At 52.1% G+C, this 20990-nt stretch overlaps 1 protein-coding gene across 1 annotated transcript; it reads right to left on the reverse strand.

The window, feature by feature from the left end:
- Nucleotides 1-360: 360 nt before the first annotated feature.
- On the reverse strand, nt 361-20163 carry CTSH (cathepsin H). Its single transcript, XM_058542208.1, has 12 exons — nt 20064-20163; nt 15620-15651; nt 14856-14961; nt 13784-13854; nt 13095-13199; nt 10517-10603; nt 9597-9652; nt 7781-7862; nt 6281-6349; nt 3648-3754; nt 1644-1769; nt 361-801 (listed from the first exon to the last, which is right to left on the reverse strand). Exons 1-12 carry the CDS (start codon nt 20152-20154, stop codon nt 726-728), a joined length of 1008 nt encoding a protein of 335 aa, XP_058398191.1. The 5' UTR covers nt 20155-20163; the 3' UTR covers nt 361-725.
- Between the last annotated feature and the right edge of the window lie 827 nt (nt 20164-20990).

Raw genomic sequence — 20990 nt, forward strand, 5'->3', positions numbered from 1 at the left:
CAGGGGGAGGGCCAGCGTTTGAGTAGGGGTAGGAAGCTGAGCCTGGGGACGCCACATGGAGAAGTACAGCCTCCCGGGCCCGTGTCGTGGGTTTGAATCCTGGCTCTGCCAGAGCCTGGCACATTTCCTCCTCCCTCCTTACCTCCTCACCTGGGGACAACAGTCAAGATCTCAAATTAAACCCACTCTTCCTCCTGGGTCCCCCATCTGGCGGACAGTGACACCAGCACCCCCAGCATCCTCCCAGCCAGAGACCTGGGCAACCCCTTGAGGCCTCCCGCTTAGGAGACCTGATCCCGGAGGGCAGACTCAGGTCTGTGTCACAGCTGGTCCCAGCACACAGCACAGGCCTGGCCCAGGGAGGTGCTCACTGAATGTTTATTGAATAAAGACCACAGAAAAGACAGGCACTGGAGTACTCTCCAAATGTGAAAAGTAGCCCTTCTGGAAGGAAAGAATATTCTTGGTCCATGTGGGTTTGAGTCGGTTAAAAATCATGCTTAAAGGCACAAGGCTGGTGATCCTTTGCGTCAGAAGATGTGTTGCTTAGTGGAGTTTTTCTTCGTTTTCTTTAGGTTTCTGGACACGGCACGGGGGTGAGGATGCAAAGTGAGGGGTCCCTGAGTGGAGATCCCCACCACTTCCTCCAGGGCAGGACTTCCACCAATGGCCAGGCTGCCCGCTCTTCCCTTTCTCTGCCAACCAGTCACTGCTGGCCTCCTGGCTCACACCAGAGGGATGGGGTAGGAGGCACAGGCGGCCAGACCACACATGTTCTTCCCACGCTCAATGAGGAAGTACCTGGGCAGAGAGAGTGAGTTGAGGCCTGGCTGGAGGCTTCCTCATCACAGACCTTTCTGGAATGTTTTGCTGCTCACCAAGATCTGCCTCCAGAGATTAGGCCCTCTGAATTTATTTATAAAACAGTAGCATTGGGCTTATTTTATCACCAGGAAATCACTGACCTGATTTGGTGAATAATTTCTCCTTCTGGAACTCTCCTTGGCCGCCAAATGAACTCCCTTCCTTATTCTATCCATACCTCACTTCTCCCCAGAATTTACCTCGGGCCTCTTCCTAGCCCTGCCTAGGCCCTCACATAGTTATTTAATCATCACTGGGACCCCCGAGGTAACAATTAAATCTCTCCTTTTCGGATGAGGACACGGAGTCTGACAGGAGAGACACAAGGTCACATCAAGATATGTACCTAGGCCACCTGATTCCAGCCCCCTTCTTCTAGAAGGAGGGGCTGTCAACCATCAGGGATAAACTTGTTGCCTTGATTTCTCACAAGTGGACCGTTCCAGACATTGGCTTAGTTCCAGCAGGTTCTGTGTTGTGAGCTGTTTTCCTAGCAGTGGTCACAGATCCTATGGAGCCAAATGGACTCCTGTTCCCGACACAGAATCGTTAGGATCTGGGGTCCAGGAAAGGAGAGGGGTCGCTAGAGGGGTGCTGGTGGTGTGGAGGTTACATTCTCACGCTCACACCACCCCCCGCCCCCCGGCCTGGGCTAGGGCTCCAAGGACCAGCTCTTTCTCTGAAGCTGTATATTTGAGGTGGAGGAGACTCCCTCCAGGGTCCCCAGACCTGAGCAGTCACGCCCCCCTCCCAGCACACGGGACCTGGGAGCTGCTTACCCGTTCATTCCCCACTGGGGACCCCAAGAGTTCTTCACGATCCAGTAGGGTATCCCATTTTCTTCTCCATACCCAACAGCCAGTACTGCATGGTTTACTTTATCTGGAGTTTTATGACAGGAAGTACTGGAAAATGAAAATAAAAAAGGTTTGAAAATATGGGAAGGATAAAAGTGATGACTCAATCACATCCACAGCGGTTCTCCGAGAGCTTTAGAGAAATGCTTCCCAAAGTGGGGACTGGGAAGCATTTAAGGTGGTGAATTAGCTCTCGTTTAGTCACAGTGCAAGAGAAGTATTCTCCTTAGTTCTTTTGGTTCTGCTCACCCCAAGAAGAGAGCCTTAGCGTGGTGCCGCACCCGCTCTCACACCTGACACTTTCCGATGCCCCTCTCATAACAAGGACAGAGCAGCCCTCCTGCTGCCCATTCTGCAGGAAGAGTGTCCAGTTAGAGTTTCACATAGCATTGCTATACTGCCACTGTATTTATTTTTAAGATTACCTGCATTTATGGCAAGTATACAGGCTTTCCGTTTACAATGGTGACTCACTTCCATGAAGAAATTCAAGAGGACAGACAGCAGTGGCTGTGTATTTAATTCAGTTGATGTATAACTGAGTTCCTGGCACGTGCCAGGCCTGGCGCAAGGTGCCGGGACACCAGCAGCAAGCAAAACTCTGCTCCTGTCCTGAGGAAGCTTCGTTTGGCAGGGAGCAGAGTGGCAAAGAGGCTCCTTCTATGCAGTGGACAGAGGGCAGCGACAGCAGGAGGCTGATGGGAGCCCCGAGGAGGGGATCCAACCCAGCAGGGATGGTGTGTGGCAGGGTCAAGGAAGGCTTCCCTGAGAAGGCAGGGGACATGCATGAAACTACAAATCCTTCAGTGTGGCTGGGGTGGGGGCACAGGGTGAAACGGGGAGGAAGGGGGTGGTTCTGATGAGAGATGAGCTTGGAGAAAGAAGAAGGACCAGACCAGAGGGTACCTCCAGCCAAGCTAAGATGTTGGACAATGGAGAGAAACTGCACTATGTAAAAGTTGGTGTGGCAAGAGGAGCGTTCCAGAAGGCTGACTCGGGCTGCGAGTGGAGGCTGGACTAGTGGTGGGAGCACAAGGACAAACCAGTAAGACAGCAGCTGCAGGAGACAGCAGTGGTGGGCTAGGGCAGAGACATGGGGAGGGAGCAGAGAGCACATTCCTGAGCAGTGTTAACAGGGCAGTATCTGAAGACGAGGAGGAAACATGTAGGATCTGAGGTTTCTGTGGGCCATCGGGCTTGAGATGGCAGGGAGGCCCTTGGATCCATGGGTCTAATGCTCGGCAGACACCAGGCTGTTGGATGGAGACTTGCAAGTTCTCAGCAAACAGCTGGCCATGGAGTTCAAGGAGTGTCTGAGAAGAGGAAGAGGGCTGAGGACAAAGCCATGGAGAACACCAGCATTTTAGGAGTGGGCAGATGATGAGAAGACTGCGAAGGAGATGCTGGGCTGCGGGAAGTGGCTGGGGAGACAGCTGAACTCACTCATGTTGCAAAATAGGCAAGAGGCGTGGATGAGATGAACCCCATGTCAGATGCTCAGGAGCTCGGGTTTTCTGAAGAACCCTGTGGTGAAGCTTTCACCAGCACAGGGTTCTGGTGCTGAGAGCAGCTACTTTCTCTTCCCTATTTCACATCTTCAAATTTTTGAACATGGGTTTTCGTAACCGGAGGCAGCTCTTCCGTTGAGGAAGAGTGAACTCTGGGCTCAAATTTTGGGCCTAGCCCTGACCAGCCATGTGACCTGGATCTGACCTTTCTCTCTCTCCTCTCGATGTCAGAGGCCATGGTTCCTGACCCTCAGGGCTGCAGGAGGATGAACTGCGGGAGTGTATAAGATGCCAACACACGTGGAAGGTATTGAGAAATGGTCAGGCCAGGAGTCCTGGCCGAGCCTGAGTCCCATGCCCTGCCGTGAGGAGGCCTACCCAGCCCCTCGCCATGCAGGCTGCTGGGACCCCGGCGCACCTGGAGTAGATGCCCTTTCTGTACATCATAAAGTCACCAGTCACCTCAAAGGCAAAGCTCACAGGGTTGTACAAGGCCACTGCCTCCACCATCGCCTCTTCGTCGTTCTGTGGATAGACAGACGGACAGATGAATATTTATCATCTCCACGCCCCACTTTCAAAATATGACCCTTTGCCCCAAGGTGTGGGATAGGTCGTGAGTGATGTAGATGTCCAGGAGGAAGGAAGAGAAGGCTGTTTTAGACCAAAAAGCAACTACCAAGGGGCAGGCTGCCCCTCTTCACAGCAGAACTGGGCACTGGATGTTGGGGGTTGGTTTGGGGGCCCCCCACCCTCTTATGCCTGAATGACCAGGATCCTTTGGGTTTTTTATTTGGCTTACACGTCCCTCCTCCCAAACCTTGGCTCCCCTGTGACCTCCCTCCCCTTTGCTGGGCTCATCTGTTTCGTCATCTCTGTTAACCTCCCTGCTCTGCTCTAAAGAATCCTGCACCCTTTGGGATAGGAACCATGGGTGCAGCACAGACCCACTCATTCAGTCACCCACAACAATTCACTGAGGTCCTCTCATGAGCCAGGGGCTCCAAGGGGTGCAAAGATGAATGTGACTCCCCCACCCCACCCCCAGGACCCCCTACACCGACAAAGCCAGTCTAAGGAGCTTTGGGTAGAACACAGGGGTTAGAAGTCCATGAGCAGATAAGGCCCAGATGGTGGTGCAAACGAGAAGACCCAGGAAAGGGCTGTGTGCCCAAGGAGGACCCATCCCCTTCAGCTGGGGAAGGCAGGCAGGAGGAAGTCAGAGGCTTCCTGGAGCCTGCAGCTTTGGGAGGGAGCAGCGGAGACCAGGTGAGAGCAGCAGTTGGAACAACCTGGGGAGCTTTAAAAAATCCTGATGCCCAGGCTGCACCCCAGACCATTACATCAGCGTCTCTGCGGTGGGTCCCAGGCATCAGAAGTTTTTAAAGTGTCCCAGTTGGGAAGCATTGGGTTAGAGTGAGCTAAGGAGGCCACTCCCCTGGCTGGAGACCTTAGGGAGTTGAAATGAGGGTGGAGCTGAGGCCAGGGCTCTGCTGAAGGGAAGGGAAAGCTGGAGGGGACAGGGCACCCAGCCCTCCTTTGGTCCCGCCTCCCTGGAGGGGTGGGCAGACGCCCAGCTGCAGAAAGTGAACAGCTGCCTGGTAAGCAAGCGGCTTCCTTCCCCATGCTCAGAAAAGGCCTGGTGAGCCCCAATGGGTCAGGGCAGATGGAGACAAGGAAGGCATGGGGCGAGCACTGCTGTGGGGCAGCTGTTCCCATGGCCACCCTGTGGCCCTGCCAAGGAGGGCTGGACACCAGTTCTGGCCTGCTCTTCAGGGGCCCACAGGTGTCACGGGCAAGGCTCTCCTGGGACCAGGCAAAAGGGATACCTTTGAGCCCCCGATTCACCTCTTAGTGGGATACAAATGGCCCACCGCAGGTCAGGCCTTGGTGGGTATGTCTAAGAGAAAGGAGCTATTTTCTGAAGATAGATTCATGGTAGTCAGGAACATCCCTATTATAGGGTGTAGGTTCTGGAATAACATGATCTCAGTTCAAATCCAGCTTCCACTTCCTAACTCGGTGGCCTTGGGCAAGTTACTTCACCACTCTGAGCCTGTTTCCTCAGCTATAAAATGAAGGTAATAATGACACTTATCTCCTAGGATTGTCTTGAGTCTAAAAAAGATAATACATTTTAAGTGGTTGTGTGGCAGCTGTAAGTACTCCATAAACTTAAACTGTCATTACTATCACTGAGAGCTTGGCACGTGCTTCAATTAAATGGTATGACACAGACATCACGCTGGTGATTTACAGACATTTGTGGGCACTCATGCTCAGCCTCCTGCTCTTACATACCACACCTACACACAGGAGTGGAGATATTCTTTCACTCTTTACACACAGCCTCCCACACTTGCAAACACACACACGAGGGCTGTTCACACTTACCCCAGCTCTCTCTCAGAGAAACGGGGTAGGACTGCACGTCCCCATCCACTTGAGGTTAGGCGTGACTGTGTAACTTGTTTTGGCTTTAAGAGCCAGACATAATTTACCACTTTCTTTCCTTCCGCCTGAGTCCTGGAGTGAAGCCAACAACACAGAGCACAGCCCTGCCTAAGCCGACGGACATGTCACATGAGTGAGACATAAACTTTGTTTTGAGCCATTCAGATTTTGGAGCTGTTTGTCACTGCAGCATAAGCTGGCTTATCCTGATTGACACATGTTCATACTCAGTGAATTCACATTCAATCTCTCACACACATATGCTCACGTCACATACACACTCACACCCTCCTTTGCAGGATGGGGATTATTGCTTGCATTTTACAGATGAGAAAACTGAAACACAAGAATGAAGACTTGTGCAGACCCAGGTCAGAAGCAGAGTGTCTGACTGCTCGTCTCGAGCTCTCTCCCTCCAGTCTTCCACCATGCTGCCATCATGGTGACTGAGACTCAGTGATCATCAAACCTTTTTAATCAAAGTGATGCGCTGCCAGGAAAGGCTGCCCTTCTGTGCCCATTGGCCACCTGACAGCAGTGGAGGCTAGCCTCCTTATCAGGACACATTCCCCATCCGAGAGAAGGATCCGTACTCACGAGTGTGATGTTGGCTACGTCCTTGACAAAAGCAATGGCCTTACTGGGCTGGAACTTGCAGTCACCATCCTGTTCAGGGTGGCAAAGGGCACGGAATACAGGTTAGGGATGCTTGGCCCCAGGCTGAGACTTCAGGCCTACCCCATGCTCTTTGATAGCATTTACGAAGCAAAAGCTACATGTCCCAGGGCTTGGGTGATGGGGTCACTTAAGAGAGAATTAGAGGCATCCTTGTTCTCAAGAAGCTCACAGTCTAGTGACAGGAGACAGTCCTGTGCTGGCTTTGGCCAAGGTGGGCTTACATGGCACTTAGTGGGAGCCCAAGGAAGGGGCCTAATCTAGACCAAGGAAACTTGCCGAGAAATGGAGCCAAGTAAGAGCCTGCATGGCAGGGGAAGGGAAGGTTAGTCTCAGTCCAGGGAACTGCACTGACAAGAGGCAGGCATAGAGGTAGGTCACAAGGAGGGAAGGGCAAGCCATTCTGAGATGGGAGAGAAGATGGGGTTGACAGGAAAGGCAGGACGTGGTGTTTAGGAACCAGCAAGTGGTTCAGTGGGGTTTTAACGACGGAGAGAGTAAACAGAGATAAGATGGTAAAGACTGGTTTGGGTGGGGGTGGGGCAGGCCTTGAAGCGCAGGCCAGAGTCAGGGCTTTATCTTGCAGGCCCTGGGGAGCCTTTGAAGAGTTCTGAACAAGGCAGCGTGTGGTCAGAACTGGGTCTGAGAGGCCACTCTGGCAGCCCTTGGGTGGAGGATGGCCCGAGGAGAGGCCACCCTCAGTGATATAGGATAGAGGGAGGCCAAGGTCTGAGTGGAGGCAGGGATACAGGATGGACCAAAGGAGCAGATGTGAGAAGGTCTATGATGGTCAGAAGGCTGACTGAAGTGAGGGTCCGGGTGGAGGGACCGCCCTCAGAACAGACCACTGGTGACCAACACGTTTTCAGGGAGGCTGGTGCTGCTCCTCGCTGAGAGGGGAAATATAGGAGGAGCCACAGGTTTGGAGGAAAGAAGAGGTGCTTAGCCATGGACAGGCTGGGTTGAGATGATGGCAGGGGAGGCCCCTGGCAGGCCTTGGGCAAAGTGGGTGTGGGTCCTGGAGAGTGGTGTCAGCATGAGGCTGACTGCATGGCTGGAGATGCTGATGGACGGGAAGGGAGGAAGCCAGAGGATGGCGCTCTAGTGCACTCCCGGCGGGAGGAGGAGCCAGGAAGACACAGAGCAGCGCGGCGCGAGGTGTGGGAGATGGTGAGGAGAGAGTGATGGAGCTGCCACAGAGAGGGCGGGCAGAGGCCCCTGGGTTTGGTGAGAGCCGTGGGCTCAGGCACGCGGAGGAGGTGAAGGAATGAACTTGAAGAGTGTAGACAAGTCTGAGAATTCTGGCGGGTGGTGGCAGTCCTCAAAGGAGGCGAGGGCAGAAGGGACGTTTTCTGAGGCTGGGGTAGGAGCGCAGATGGGGAGTACTGCAGACCAAGAAGAGCTGAGGCTGCCCAGAATTACCTGGGCCTTGTAGGGGTAGGTGTCTTCACCCATGATGCCTTTGTTGTATCGGATGTACTCGAAGGCCTGGCTGGGGAGACCCCTGCAAGAAGCACACACAGATGTGCCCACCTGGGACTGGCCCCGATGCAGGTGGGGCCTGCAGGGGCTCGTTAGATGTTTGCCCTGGCAGGGCTGGGAGGCCTGGGTTGGGGCATGTCCGAGTGGCAGAGGAGGTCTCAAAGGGGCTAGCAATGTCACCCCATTTGCCTGGCCTCAGGATAAAGCTCAACAGACTCAGGAGAGACTACTGGCGTCCAAGGTCCAGCTACATGTGCTTCAGTGGGACAGCGACCCCTCGAAGCCAGGCCCCCTCTGTCAGGAAAAGCGGGCAATCCCACAGGACGGCTGATGGGATCAGCCCAGCTCACCATCATCGCCACAGCCCTGCCCACTGGGCCCCCACCTGGGCAGGCTCTGACGGGACGGCCTGACCCCGCATATCAACCCTGTGTGCTAGAGGCTGTTATTTCTTGAGGCTCAAACAGGCTGAACAACTTGGCCCGAGCCACATAGCTATAACCAGGATCTGGTTCCAAAGGTGGATCTTTTTCTGCATCGTGCTGCCTGCCAGAGCAAACAAAAACCCAACAGCTCTCCAGCTGCAACTCCCCAGCAATCCCCACCCCGTCCCTTGTTTTTTTCTCCATAGCATTTGTCACCACCTGACCTATGGCACATTTGTTTATGAGAACATCAGCTCCTTGTGTTCTGTTGGCTGCCGTATCCCCAGTGCCTAGATACGTAGCAGGTGCTTAGTCATATTTGTTGAATGGATAAAAAAATGAAGTAAACCAAAGCAAACAGACCCCTTTGAAAAATGGTGGGGGCCCAGAGTGCCCTTTCAGACTCTTGTTATGGGCGGTGTTTGTAAGTTGCAGAGAGGAAAGAGACCAAAAATGAGGTGAGAGGTGAGACTGAACACAATGGTGGGTCAGTAACTAGGCCGTGACTTCACCCCTGACTCCTAAGGACTCGGCCCAAGCAGGTGGGGCATGAGGCCTTCCCAGGCCCATGATGCCACAGGAGGCGGGGCAAGGGCCCTGGGGCTGGGGTTGCGGCCGGGAGGTAGGTGAGGGGAGGCCAGGCTGGGGGCTTGCTCCAGGGGAGCACGAGGGGCCTGGCTTTACGCATGTATATGTCAGGAAAGCTGGCAATCCTGCAGAAACATCTCAGAGCGCTGCACATGTGGAGAAAGAGACGAGGGCTAGAGACGCTGTAGAAATGTTAGCAAGTCCCTAACAACCTGTTTTAACAATAGGCCAGGAAAGCAGGCCCAGAAAAGATACAGCCTTTATGCACAAACACTTAGAGACATTTATAGAGAAGTTCCTTCCTACGGCCTGCCAAGCTGAGGCAGTTAGAACTTTAGAGAGTTTGTAGAAAGGCCAACCCAACATCTGCATGTGGATCTTGGTTTTGGAAGATGATGTGTTTCTCACTCTATTAATTCTTTTGGCCACTCACCTAGAGGCCTTGGTGGCTGATGAGGCCAACCAACCGTGCTGTGGGGTGAGAGCTGGGTGTCACTATGGAAAGAGGAGGGATTTTAGAACCAGACATCCTGGGCTTGGATTACAGCTCTGCCAGTTCTGGCTGAGGGACCTTGGGCATCTGAGGTGACCTTCCTCCTCCGTAAGATGGGGACGATTGTGCTGCCACCCAGGGCACTGTATGACGTTATGTCCGTGGCTGTGCCTGGCACATACTAGACCCAACAGACATGATCAATGGGAAATGAGAAGGGGCTTTGGGCCCCTCCCAGTCAGGTACGTACCCTTGGCAGCCGTGATTGTTGAAGTTCTGGGCGCAGTCCACCAGCTGCTGCTCTGCCTGGAGGAATGAACACAAACCCAGGGAGCTGAAAGCTGAGAGCCCCTGGAGGCTTTGGCACCAGGCGCGGAGCCTCCCTCGCTGATCCACACCCGTGGCCCCATCAGCTCTGGATCAAGGTGACCACATTATAAGCCCCCCAAGGGAGGGACCATCTCATATGTTCTGAAGTCCCAGCCCAGCAGCACACGTCAGGAGGGCTCAGCAATGACCTGGCAACCAAGCAGGCAGGTGAGAGGGCACAGGCGGGCCCTGCTTGTCAGAGCACCGCCCTGAAGGTGTGCACATCCATGTGGGTTTGGGTCCTCTGGTGGCATATGGGAGACGGTGGGGACAGGCCTAGCCAGAGACCTTGCTCTACCTTTCCTCAACCCGGGTCCTCACGGCCCTCGCCAACCTTGCCCTCTACTCTCCCTCATCCCCACACAGGAGGCAGGGGCTGGGCGCTTCCTTCAGAGGCTGTCACCCCTCCCTCTGGGGGGTCGGGGGTTGAATACAAAGGTCCCTGGCTCTTCCCTCCATGAAGATGAGGAAAGCAGCCTGGGAAGGGGCACAGCTCCTAGACGGCTGCCTCCCAGGCATGCTCTGCTTTCTGAAGGCCCCAGGTTCCCAAACTGAGGAACACCCAGATCCCCTCAGGAATGAGCGCTTGGGCTGTTTCCTCAATGAGCCTCATTCCTTTCTAGGAAAAGCCTCAACTGAGATTCACATGCCAAACATTCACAAGGCTGGGACGCCTCAAGTCCAGCTGAAGTGGTTAGCTGAAGTCCTGAAGGAGCCCAAAAGCCCAGGCCTGGCCCTCCCTGTCAGGCCGTGATCTCTGCAGGAGATGACCACGCCCCCGCCCTGTGGCTGATGGCTTACCAAAGAGAGCAGCTTCCCAGTTGCGATGGCGACCGCAGACTCCAGGGCCCCTGTGGTGGAGAAGGTCCAGCAACTGCCACAGCCGCCCTAGAGAGGCCACGGAGTGGGGAGTTGGTAATCGGGACACCTCGAGGCAGCCCCAGCGAGAACCCCCGGGCTCCCGAGGCCTTTAGTTTACAAAGCCCTGATCCACATCTGTCCACTCTGACCCTCACAAGCCCTGCGAGGCCAGCACCCTTCTCCCCATGTTACCGATGAGGTGACCGAGGCCTGCACAGGAGCAGGAGCAGCTGCCACTGACCGGCACCTGTGGACTCTGGATCCTGGCCTCTCACTGACCAATCCCTACCATCCTTCGAGGGCTGGAGTCCCTCTTGACCCCATTCTATGGTTTTCTAGATCTCCTTCTACTTCTGATTCTTATGTGGGCTCCTCTTCTTCCCACTGTTTCCCAGCAGAACGACTCACCAAAGTCTTGTTTCTAGAAACTTCTCTCTCACCTTTCCACCTCCCATCTCATTCCACTCACAGTCCTAACCGTTAAAGGCACAACTCCCCAAACCCTACCTCAGCCCTGACCTCCACCCAGATCCAGACATCCTTGTCTTCCAGGTGACCCCACCTGGACGCCCCAGACACCTCAGCCTCTGCTGGTCCTGTCCCATCCATCCATCTCACCATCTTCTGCCACAATCATTGCCGCTGCCTGGCCTCCTTATTCACAGCACCTCAGGGTAATGTGAGGGCTAGGAGTTGGGCACCAGAGCCCACCTGGTTCAAATCATAGCTCTGCCACACACCAGCTGTATGACCAGAGCAAGTGACCTCCCCTCTCTAAACCTCAGTTTCGTCATCTGTAAAACGGGAAGAACAGTGCCGTTAGAGGGGCAGATAAGATCAAGCAGTTACCCCACGGGCTCGGTACTGTGTTGCTATTACTGATTTTTAGGCCTCACCTGTCTCTTTTCCTCCCCTCTCCGGTTCAATCTTTCATATTCTACTTCTAAAATGTCTCTGAAGATTCCCTTCTTTATTGCCCTAATTTGCTCCTTATTGCTTGTCTCCTTGGAAAGGACCCTCAAGCTGGCCTCCCCTCTAGTCTCCTCTTCTCAAATCCTTCCCTCAACAGGGAGGGGAGGACCTAGTCAGAGGGTCTCCGGGCTGCTCAAGGAGGTGGGTTTGACCAGTGCTGAAGGTGGAGAGCCGGGCTAAGCCACGAGCACTGGACTTGGAGCAGAGACCTGGTTTGGAGTCCCGTCTGCCACCTGCTTCCCTTGGGCAAGCCCCCTTCCCTCGGTTTCCTCCTCTGTAAAGTGAGAAACCCTCAAGGGGCTGCTGAGGGTTAGTGTTAGGTCCTGTCACTCTATCTGTAACCGCACAGTGGCCACAGCGAGATACCACCCACTCCTTGAGACGAACGCCTTGTCCTGGCCCCTTCGCCCAGGTGGCTTAGTCCTGCCTGACGGCCTGGGAACAGTTAACATGAGGACCTGGCACATTCCTGGTGGACCTCCCCTTCCCACCTGCCCAAATAGTGAGCAGGTTCAGGCTTCCACACTTAACATTCGTTGCTTCAAATTGTCATAGGATCCTCAGATGGTCTAAAAGCTGCTTTTGGGTCATGGAGGAAAAGGCTGGCTCTTGGGTGCTGGTTTAAATGTCCAGATCAGTTAGCAGGCTCCAGGAATCCATGGAGCCTGGGAGGTAAGCTGTGCCACGTCGTTTTAAAGAAAAGGAGAAAGTTTCTCATGGAGAGTTTCAGTGGAAAGTCAAGTGTTTCCAGGAAGGAAACCTTCACCTTGTATTTCTTCGGATTGAGAGGTCGGCATCTTTCTGAAGATGGCCACTGTACTGTCCCTTCTAGGGCAAGGACCACGGTAGGCAGAGGGGACAGACAGCAGGGGGGAGGGTCCAGACTCTCCAGAACAGAGCATGTGCGGGGACTCCCCAGCCAGTGGCCAGTCGCCAGTTCTGCGAGTACTGGGAAGGTACGGGCACTCGCCTTGCTAGGCACACTGTGCCCTGCAGGGGGCGCTCTTCCCCACAGAGAGGGCCACTGAGAGGCCAGCCTCCTGCTCAGGGCCAGAGCATGTCTGAAATGCTGGGTTTCACTTTGTGCCCTGACCGCCTGCAACTACCTAGAGGGAAGCAGCCAGCCAGGGAGGGGCTGGACCCTGGTGCCTCTCGGGGTGGATGGAAGATGGGAAGACGCATGGGCGGCAGGAATGGGGTCCTGGTGCCCAACTTCTGAATGGTGTCCAACCTCTGAACATGATGTTTTGGTGACTCTGTAAGAGAGACCTAGGGCCAGTGGGGAACTCTGGGTAGTGTGTGTAGGGGGGGGTGAATGGGTAAACTTCAGCCCAATAAAGAAGAACTTTCTCATCTTCCAGAGCAGCCTGTAGAAATAATGATCTCCCTGCCTTTCAGAGGAAGGCAGCTAGAGAGATGATAACAAAATAATAGAGTTAGGGATACACTTGCTATGGTTTTGGGGTTCTTTTGAGTTTTTCTTCCTGGTATACTGTCTGAGAATGTGGCTACTTTTTGGGGAAAGGTTGGGGATTGCCATGCATACCTGATTTTTCACTGGTGAGACAAAATTTCCTTTTTTCCGCCAGTCCACAAAGGGTGGGTAGGGACCAGTACCCCGAAGGTAGTTAGCTTTGGTAGCTGAGCAATTCTGGAACAACCAAATACAATTTTCTCAGTGGGGTAGGGGGGAACCTTATTGACAGAAAAAACATGTAATTAAAATGGAATCACCAAGAGGGAATGAGAAAGATTGTAGCTGTCTGAACCATCTTACCCCTGTCAGTTCCAAACGCTAAATGACATGTCCCTTTGAGAGCCCAGGTGAGGGAGTTAGGACAGGGCAGCTAGATTTAGCAAGTAAAAATAAGTTTACCCAGTTAAATTTGAATTTCAGATAAATGATGAATAATTTTATAGTGTATGTATGCTCTGTACAATATTTAGGATATACTTATGCAAAAATATTATTTGTTGTTTATCTGAAATTCAATTTTAACTGGGCATCTGTATTTTATCTGACGACCCTAGGTTAGGAGTCAACATGGTTGAGGCCAGGAGTGTGGACTGAGGAACTGTGCGGAGCTGACTTCTCTGCCTCCCCCAAGAATCTGGGGACACTGCCAGCTGCAGCTGGCGTGGGGTTCAATCTGGCTGAAAGCAGAGCAGGCTATGAGCTTATTCCAAAGGCTTGAGTCAAAAGATGCAGATTTGGTCACAATAAATAACACCCACCTGAGGCTCTGACCAAAGATACTTGCGTTCTAATTCAGCAAAGTTCATGTCTGAAAATTGGTTCAGTCCCACTGAAAAAGAGAAGGGAAAAACAACAAAAAAAGACGAGCTCAGTAAATCACTAATAAAGGAACAGAAAAAATAATGAAACCCTATGTTTACTTGTGTCCTATGTACAGCCGCTGCAACTTGGCTCCTTTACATTTTTAAATGTAACATAATTCAATCTACCAAGGTCAACCCTCACTGCACTTCCGAACTGCCTGGAAAGCTTTTCAATAGTTCATCTGTCTGGTCTGCACCCAGAGATGCAGATGCAGTGGGTCTGGGCTGGGGCCTGGGCACCCATTTTTTCAGATACTCCACTGGAGTCTAGTGGACGTCCAGGTAAGGAAGCACTACAGCTGCGCCTCATCCTGCTAGGGAAGTGCCTTCCCACCTGCTGCCTCATCCATGACAAATGAGGGGAGCATTAGTATCCCCACTTTATAGCTGAGTCAAACTTCAGAGATGTTAGCTCCCCCCAAGGTCACACAGCTAGCGCCAGGCAGAAATGCGATTCAAACCCAGGATTCCTTCCAGCCCATGCTTGTTGCCCATATTACCAACTTAGCTGGCACTGCCAACATTTCTGAGTCCTCAGTATGTATGCTGTGTGTGTTTCCAGTGAAACTGACCCGAGTGAAGGCAGATGTCCCTAAAGGCTGCTCATGAGTGCAGAGCACATCTCTGAAGAGGCCCTGCCAAGGGCAGAGCTCAGCATCCGGGCTGGACCCTCGGATGGCAGGACCAGGGCAAGGGCTTCTATATAGTCTCCTGGATACTTCACGTCCACTCAGAGGCGTACCAGCATTGTCCTAAATTTACCCCCCTTGAGCCTCACAGAATAATAGCAGAGGCAGAATCTGAGGTTGGCCAGGACAGCTTCAGAGCCTGGGTTTCTGTTCCCTCCACCGTAGGCCCCTAGTGGGCCCTTTAATTAGCAGGGGGCACTAATTGATTTCTTTCCAGATCTGAGATGCTCCTCTTCCCGAGGGCCTAGAAGCCCACGGGAAAGGCGTCCCCGCGGTACTTTTGAATGTGTGGTTCCCAGCGTTGTGGGCACTGATCCTCCTCCAGTTGCTGACGAACGTCTGCAGCCGGTGAGGGTACTCCTCCACGCTGTATTTCTTCTGGTGCTAAAACAGAACACATCAGCAACACGTCATGGAAACAGGATGCAGCTCACCAGAGCGAGACAGTCTTGTTTTCTAAGAGGAAGGGTGGAGGTTTTCTTCCTGACAGGATTCTCAGGCCAAATCTGTGTTGGTGGGTGGGACACCGTCCCGGGTCTCCGCTGTCAAAGCTGGGAAGTTACAAAGCACAATGCCTGCCTCCAGGGACCTGTGGCCAGAAGGAAGCCCATGCAGCTGCCTGAAAGTCAGCCAACGAACAGTCCAAGAGGCCCTGCTGAAGAGACTGGCCAAGCGCAGGTCCCCCCTGGACACCACAGCTGGGGCTGGGTCAAGTTTATGGCAAAAATCACCACTTTTCAAAAGCACGTGCACTAGCGTTCTCCAACTGAGTTTGTAGCTGGCACACATTGTGATTTGAATACATAATATGAAAATGAATCCCAGTCTTTGAAAGGCAGCCAGCTGACTTCATCACGGGGGACCACTGTGTGGAAGGAGTTTACTTAACTGAATCTTTCCCAGTGTTTGGCCAATTCGGGAAAGGCCCAGGGGGCAGAGTTGGAAAATTCCTCTTCATTGTCTCCAATCTGGCACAGTTTGGTTTGATAACAGGAAACTTAGGGAAACGAAAAACTTCAGAAAGAAGAAGTTGGGCACTGACCTGCAGCATCCATGACTTAAAGTGAAACTTCTCTGCAAAAAGAAAAAAAAAATTAGGCCTGGGTGCCTCGTGGTAAAGTTGAGTCTACAGCCAAAGTAGGGCACCTTAGAACTGATTTGCATTTTTAGGAAACTAGGCTAACTTTAAAGCACCCAAAATGGTGTTATCTAGGGTAGAATGCAAAAAGAAACCGAAACTCACACTGCTTTGGTACCTTTGAACAACTATATGTCATTAACCTATGGTGTTAAAAGTCAGCATAGTGGTCATCCTTAGTGGGGGACCAGAGGGGCCTTCTAGGGTACTGGTAATGTTCTATTTCTTTATCTGGGTGCTGGTTACATGAGTGTGTTTATATTGTGGAAATTCATTGAAATGCATATTTAATGATTTGTGCATTTTTTTGTATGTTGTTATATTTCAATAAGAAGTTAATTAGAAAACCTATATACCCCAAGGATCAGCAAATTTTTTCTTAAATGGACAGACAGTAAATATCTTAGACTTTGAAGTCTCTATGGTCTCTGTCACAACTACTCAACTCTGCCATTGTAGTGTGAAAATGAATGGGTGTGACTGTATTTCAATAAAACTTTATTTACAAAAACTGGCTGCCCAGTTGTTTGTAGACCCCTGATACACCCCCCTTGTACATTTTTAAGTTATCTAAAAATTTCATTTTAAATTTAAATAGCCACAAAGGACATATTCCAGTTTATTGGATATATCGATATTTACAATAGTCTGTTACATCATTCTTTTAAAGCTAGCCAATGGAATCTATACCATCAGGACTTGATACCCACCATCAATAATGTGAACAAGCTCTTCTATAAAAATTGGGTATTTTACATACAGCAGTCCCCCTTTACCCACAATTTTGCTTTCTATGGTTTCAGTTACCCGCAGTCAACAGCGGTCCAAAAATATTAAATGGGAAATTCCAGAAATAAACATAAGTTTTAAATTGTGCACCATTCTGAGTCATGTGATGAAATCTCTCACCATCCTGCTCTATCCTGCCCAGGACACAAACCATCCCTTTGTCCAGCATATCCATGCTGTTTACACTATCCACTGTTAGCTACTTAGTAGCCGCCTTGGTTATCAGATCGACTGTTGTGATATCACAGTGCCTGTGTTCAGGTAACCCTTATTTTTCTTAATAATGGCCCCAAAGCACAAGCATAGCGATGCTGGCAATTCAGATACCAAAGAGAAGTCGTAAAGTGCTTCCTCTAAGTGAAAAGGTGAAAGTTCTTGACTTAATAAGGAAAGAAAAAAAATCACAGGGCCAGCCAGGTGGTGTAGCAGTTAAGTTGGTGCGTTCTGCTTTGGCGGCCCAGGGTTCCCTAGTTCGGATCCTGGGCACAGACCTACTCACCACTCATCAAGCCATGCTGAGGCGGCGTCCCACATAGAAGAACTAGAAAGACCTACAACTAGGATATACAACTATGTCCTGGGGCTTTGGGGAGAAAAAAGAAAAAGAGGAAGATTGGCAACAGATGTTAGTGCAGGGCCAACCTTCCTCAAAAAAAAAAAAAAATCATATGCTGAGTGAGGTTGCTAAGATCTATGGTAACTTTTATTACAGTATATTGTTATAATTGTTCTATTTTATTATTATTTTTGTTAATCTCTTACTGTGCCTAATTTATAAATTAAACGTTATCAGAGGAATGTATGTATAAAAGAAAACATAGTATATGTAGGATTTGGTACTATCCGTGGTTTGAGGCATCCACTGGGGGTCTTGGAACATAGCCCCGTGGATAAGGGGGGACCACTGTAGTTTATTTTTCTCCTTGAACCCCCATCTCTATCCCTACCTCACAGAATTTTATCCTAAGGGAGCATGTATTTATACGTGATTGCCCTAACATCCTTTTATGTGACAAGAACAAAAAGTATAAACTTAAATTATTTTTACTTCCTGTGACCAACATATCTCTGAATATTATAAAAATTTATTTTGGATTAAGTAATCATCATCATTAATACCTCAACTGATTAAAACATTTCAAATATATTACACATTATGAAAAGTAATTGTTAAACATAAAAAGTAAACTTGTATTGGAAATCCATCTTTTAATTAGATAAATAGGATTTTATTAACAATCCCCCTCCATGGATTTATATATTTATGGATGAATATGACCTATTTTTTGAATGGGTCAGCATTAATTCTGATCTTTGTTTTTTTATAAGTTAAAGGGCAGAGAAATCCTGCTCAAATAAGCAGGATTGCTTACTGCTTCTGAGAACGGAAGGCAATTTTTAGAGCCATGTCACTCAACTCCTTGCACTCCCTCCTATGCCCCAAATCACAGGGTGAGGTATTGCTCAACATTATTTCTAAGATCCCATCAGCTGATTCCTCAGTGAAGTCCTCTCTCCTTCAGTTTGTTTCCTTTAGGACCTGACAACAGACTTGAAGAGGATTTGTTACCATTCGTCTTTCTGTCTGCTGCCTCGGATGTGTTTATACCCATGGGTTCAGAATCAGGACGAATGAGAGGAGGGTCCCCACTTCCTAGGTGCTTTCTCCTGGCAGCTCAGTTTTAGCCAAGAGGACATTTCGAAGGAAAGGGTGTGGAAACTGATTCCCTACCTGTGTACCTTTGTGGGTCACAAAAGTTTCTGTTCCAAAAACCAAGCGATAGCCATTTTTCCTCGGGGAAAGACATGCACATTTCCCCAATACATGTTTCAGAGGATTGCAAATCCTGCCGCAGCTTCAGAGGAAGCTGACGGCTCCCTGATGGCTTCAGAGGAAGACAGACCTCGTCTCAGGACCAGGGTTTGAGGCAGGACGGAGTTTAGGACAACTGACTAGTGTTTGCCTCCGGGAGGTTTGAGAAGCAACAGGCAGGTGTGAAAACCCTTGACTACTTCTCATCCGCTGGAGGTGAGCGGAAGAAAAAGCCAGAGACGACTGTGGGCGGGGCCAGAAGAATCTGCCTCTGACCCTGCGCCCCAACCTCAGACAGATCCATTTCAATTCATCGTGATTTTTGGAAGACGTATCTTTATGTCTGCCCTGTCTGAGAGACGGTGTGGGGAATATATAGAACAGGGGTCACCAACTATGGCCTGCTGCCTGTTTTGTACAGCCCACGAGCTAAAAATGTTTTCTACACTTTTAAATGGTTGAAAAAAATTTACATTTTATAGCACCTGAAAATCATTTGAATTCAAATTTGTGTCCATAAATAAAGGTTTGTGGGGACACAACCATGGTCATTCATTTACATACTGTCTACGGCTGCTTTGAGCGCAGAGTTAAGTAGTTGCTACAGAGACCGTGTGGTCCACAAAGCCTAAAATATTGACTATTTGGACCTTTACAGAGAAAGATTGCCAAACCATGCTCTGGAGCTAAGATGGCTTCCGGCGCCAGGCCTCCGTGATGCAGGCCACACTGCCAGGGTAAAGCAAAGCCCCTGCTTGGGAGCAGCTGGGTTTTTCTTAGGTTGGGACTAACCTGCAGCTGGGCACCCTCTCAGGTTTGCAAGACTGGGGGGCTTTCTTGTATAAATGGGGGGAAGGAATAAGGCAAGATTCTGAGCCAGTGGGATTGCCTCAGTGACCTTCGTCTGTCCCAGGCTGTTCTTTGGCTCTTCTTTTCTGTCCCAAGGGTGAGGGGGGCAGGTGGTCTTGTGAGCTCAGGGTCTGTGGGGGGTGGGCTGAGGCTGAGTGGCAGTAGGGAAGGAGTGAGGCAGCAGGGGAGAGCCAGCTCCCCGCCTTCAGCCCGGGGAGGCCCGGGGAGCCCCAGGAGAAGGCGTGCATGAAGCTGGACCAGTCCCAGCCGACCTGGCTAAAGCGGGGGAGTCCTGGGGCTTCCTTACACCATGGGCCCTGGGAACCAACACTCGCAGTTTTCAGGGGCTAAAACTGCTGTAGCAGAGCAGTCTCTCCTCCAAATAGCCGTCGGGCCCACTTTACAGAGGGGCTCTCAGGCACCCACGGGGATCCCCTATGTGCCAGGTCCCGGGGAAGCTGTTAGAAAAGCGGGAACTCCCTGCCCGCCTCCGGCAGGGGCAGATCAAAGTCCTCTGTGGTCCCAGTTGAGGGGTGGAGGGCAGAAGAGGCTGCGGGCTTCTTTGGCATTCTAGGCTCTGCAGCCGCCTGGGCAAGTGGGACCCTGGACACCTAGCCCACCTGCTGCTCTGGTCAAGCAAGAAGCCCGCCCTCCTGGCTTTCTCCCACCCCCACCCCCACCGCAGCTCACCCCTCCCGGATCCCGACGCGCAGACCCCCTGAGTCTCGGAACTGGGCATTGCACTGCCCGGCTCCTCCGGAGCTCATTCCACCTCCCCCCGCCGCCCCCACCTCCCGCACCCCCGCCGGCCCCCTGAGTCTCGAGTCTCGGACCTGCGAGGCCCCCTTCCCACGGCGCCCCCAGGAGGCCGCCCGAGCGCCCGCGCCCCTTCCCTACCTAAGGAGCTCACGGACAGCTCGGCGGCGCCGCAGGTCGGGGGGCCCCGGAGCCAAGCCCCGGCGCAGAGCAGCGGCAGGACGGCCCACATCGCGGCGGCGGCGGCGGCGGCGGCGGCGGCGGCGGCGGCGGCGGCGGCTCGGCCCGCGCACTGGCTCCAGCCCCGCGGGGGCGGCGGCCAAAAGCGGCGGGCGGAGAGCGGGCGGGCTGGGCGGCGCGAGCGGCGGGCGGGGCTCCGCGGGACACCCTTGGGCGGCCGGCTCCGGCCCCGGTTCCCGGCCTCTGCCGCCTCCGTCCTCCCGCCCCTCCCACTGCCCACCTCCCTCCTGGGCCACATCACTCCCCTTTCTCCTTCTCTGCGTCTGGCGGGGTGTTCCGTTTGCGGGACTGGCTGGTCGAAGCCTGACCTCTCCCTGTCCCGGCCCGTCCCCACCCCCAGAGCCTCCATCTCCGTCCTCGTTAACGACGTTCCCCGGGTTGTCCCTTCCCGCCTTGGAGTGAACTCACAGCTAGAGAAACAAGACAGCTGTCTTTGTGAGTCCCTCGCGCCCCCGTAAAAGGCATTTTAGTCTTTCTGCTGAAAAGTAACATTAGCAGCTGTGGGGCCATTTTTTTTTTATTTTGAAATCGGAAGAAAGGAGGAAGATGATTTTTATAAGAGTCTGGATGTGAGATAAGCAAATAGAACAAGGAACATTTCAAACGAAGGCAACATGCATTGCGCTTGCTTTGGGGGAGAAGGAGAGGGCGATTGAGACCTGTCTGCACTGCGTCAGGCACCCAGGTGGGCCAGGTTCTTCACTTACGCATCACCCAGCAAAGTGCCAAGTGGCGGACTCCCCGTTTTGCAGATGGGGAAACTGAGGCTCCAGGAGTTGATGAGTCGCAGCCCCAGACGTTTTCGTGTGGTCAGAGCCTGTGGGAGCT

Source organism: Diceros bicornis, chromosome 5 (genome assembly GCF_020826845.1).
Source record: "Diceros bicornis minor isolate mBicDic1 chromosome 5, mDicBic1.mat.cur, whole genome shotgun sequence".
NCBI classification, from domain to species: domain Eukaryota; kingdom Metazoa; phylum Chordata; class Mammalia; order Perissodactyla; family Rhinocerotidae; genus Diceros; species Diceros bicornis.

Coding starts and splice junctions, on each gene's coding strand:
- CTSH (XM_058542208.1), bottom strand. CDS start 20,154: ATGTGGGCCGTCCTGCCGCTGCTCTGCGCCGGGGCTTGGCTCCGGGGC. Junction 13,855..14,855: donor TGGGAACCACACATTCAAAA/GTACCGCGGGGA, acceptor TCTCTTTTTCAG/TGGGACTGAACCAATTTTCA. Junction 13,200..13,783: donor ATCTTTGGTCAGAGCCTCAG/GTGGGTGTTATT, acceptor TGGTTGTTCCAG/AATTGCTCAGCTACCAAAGC.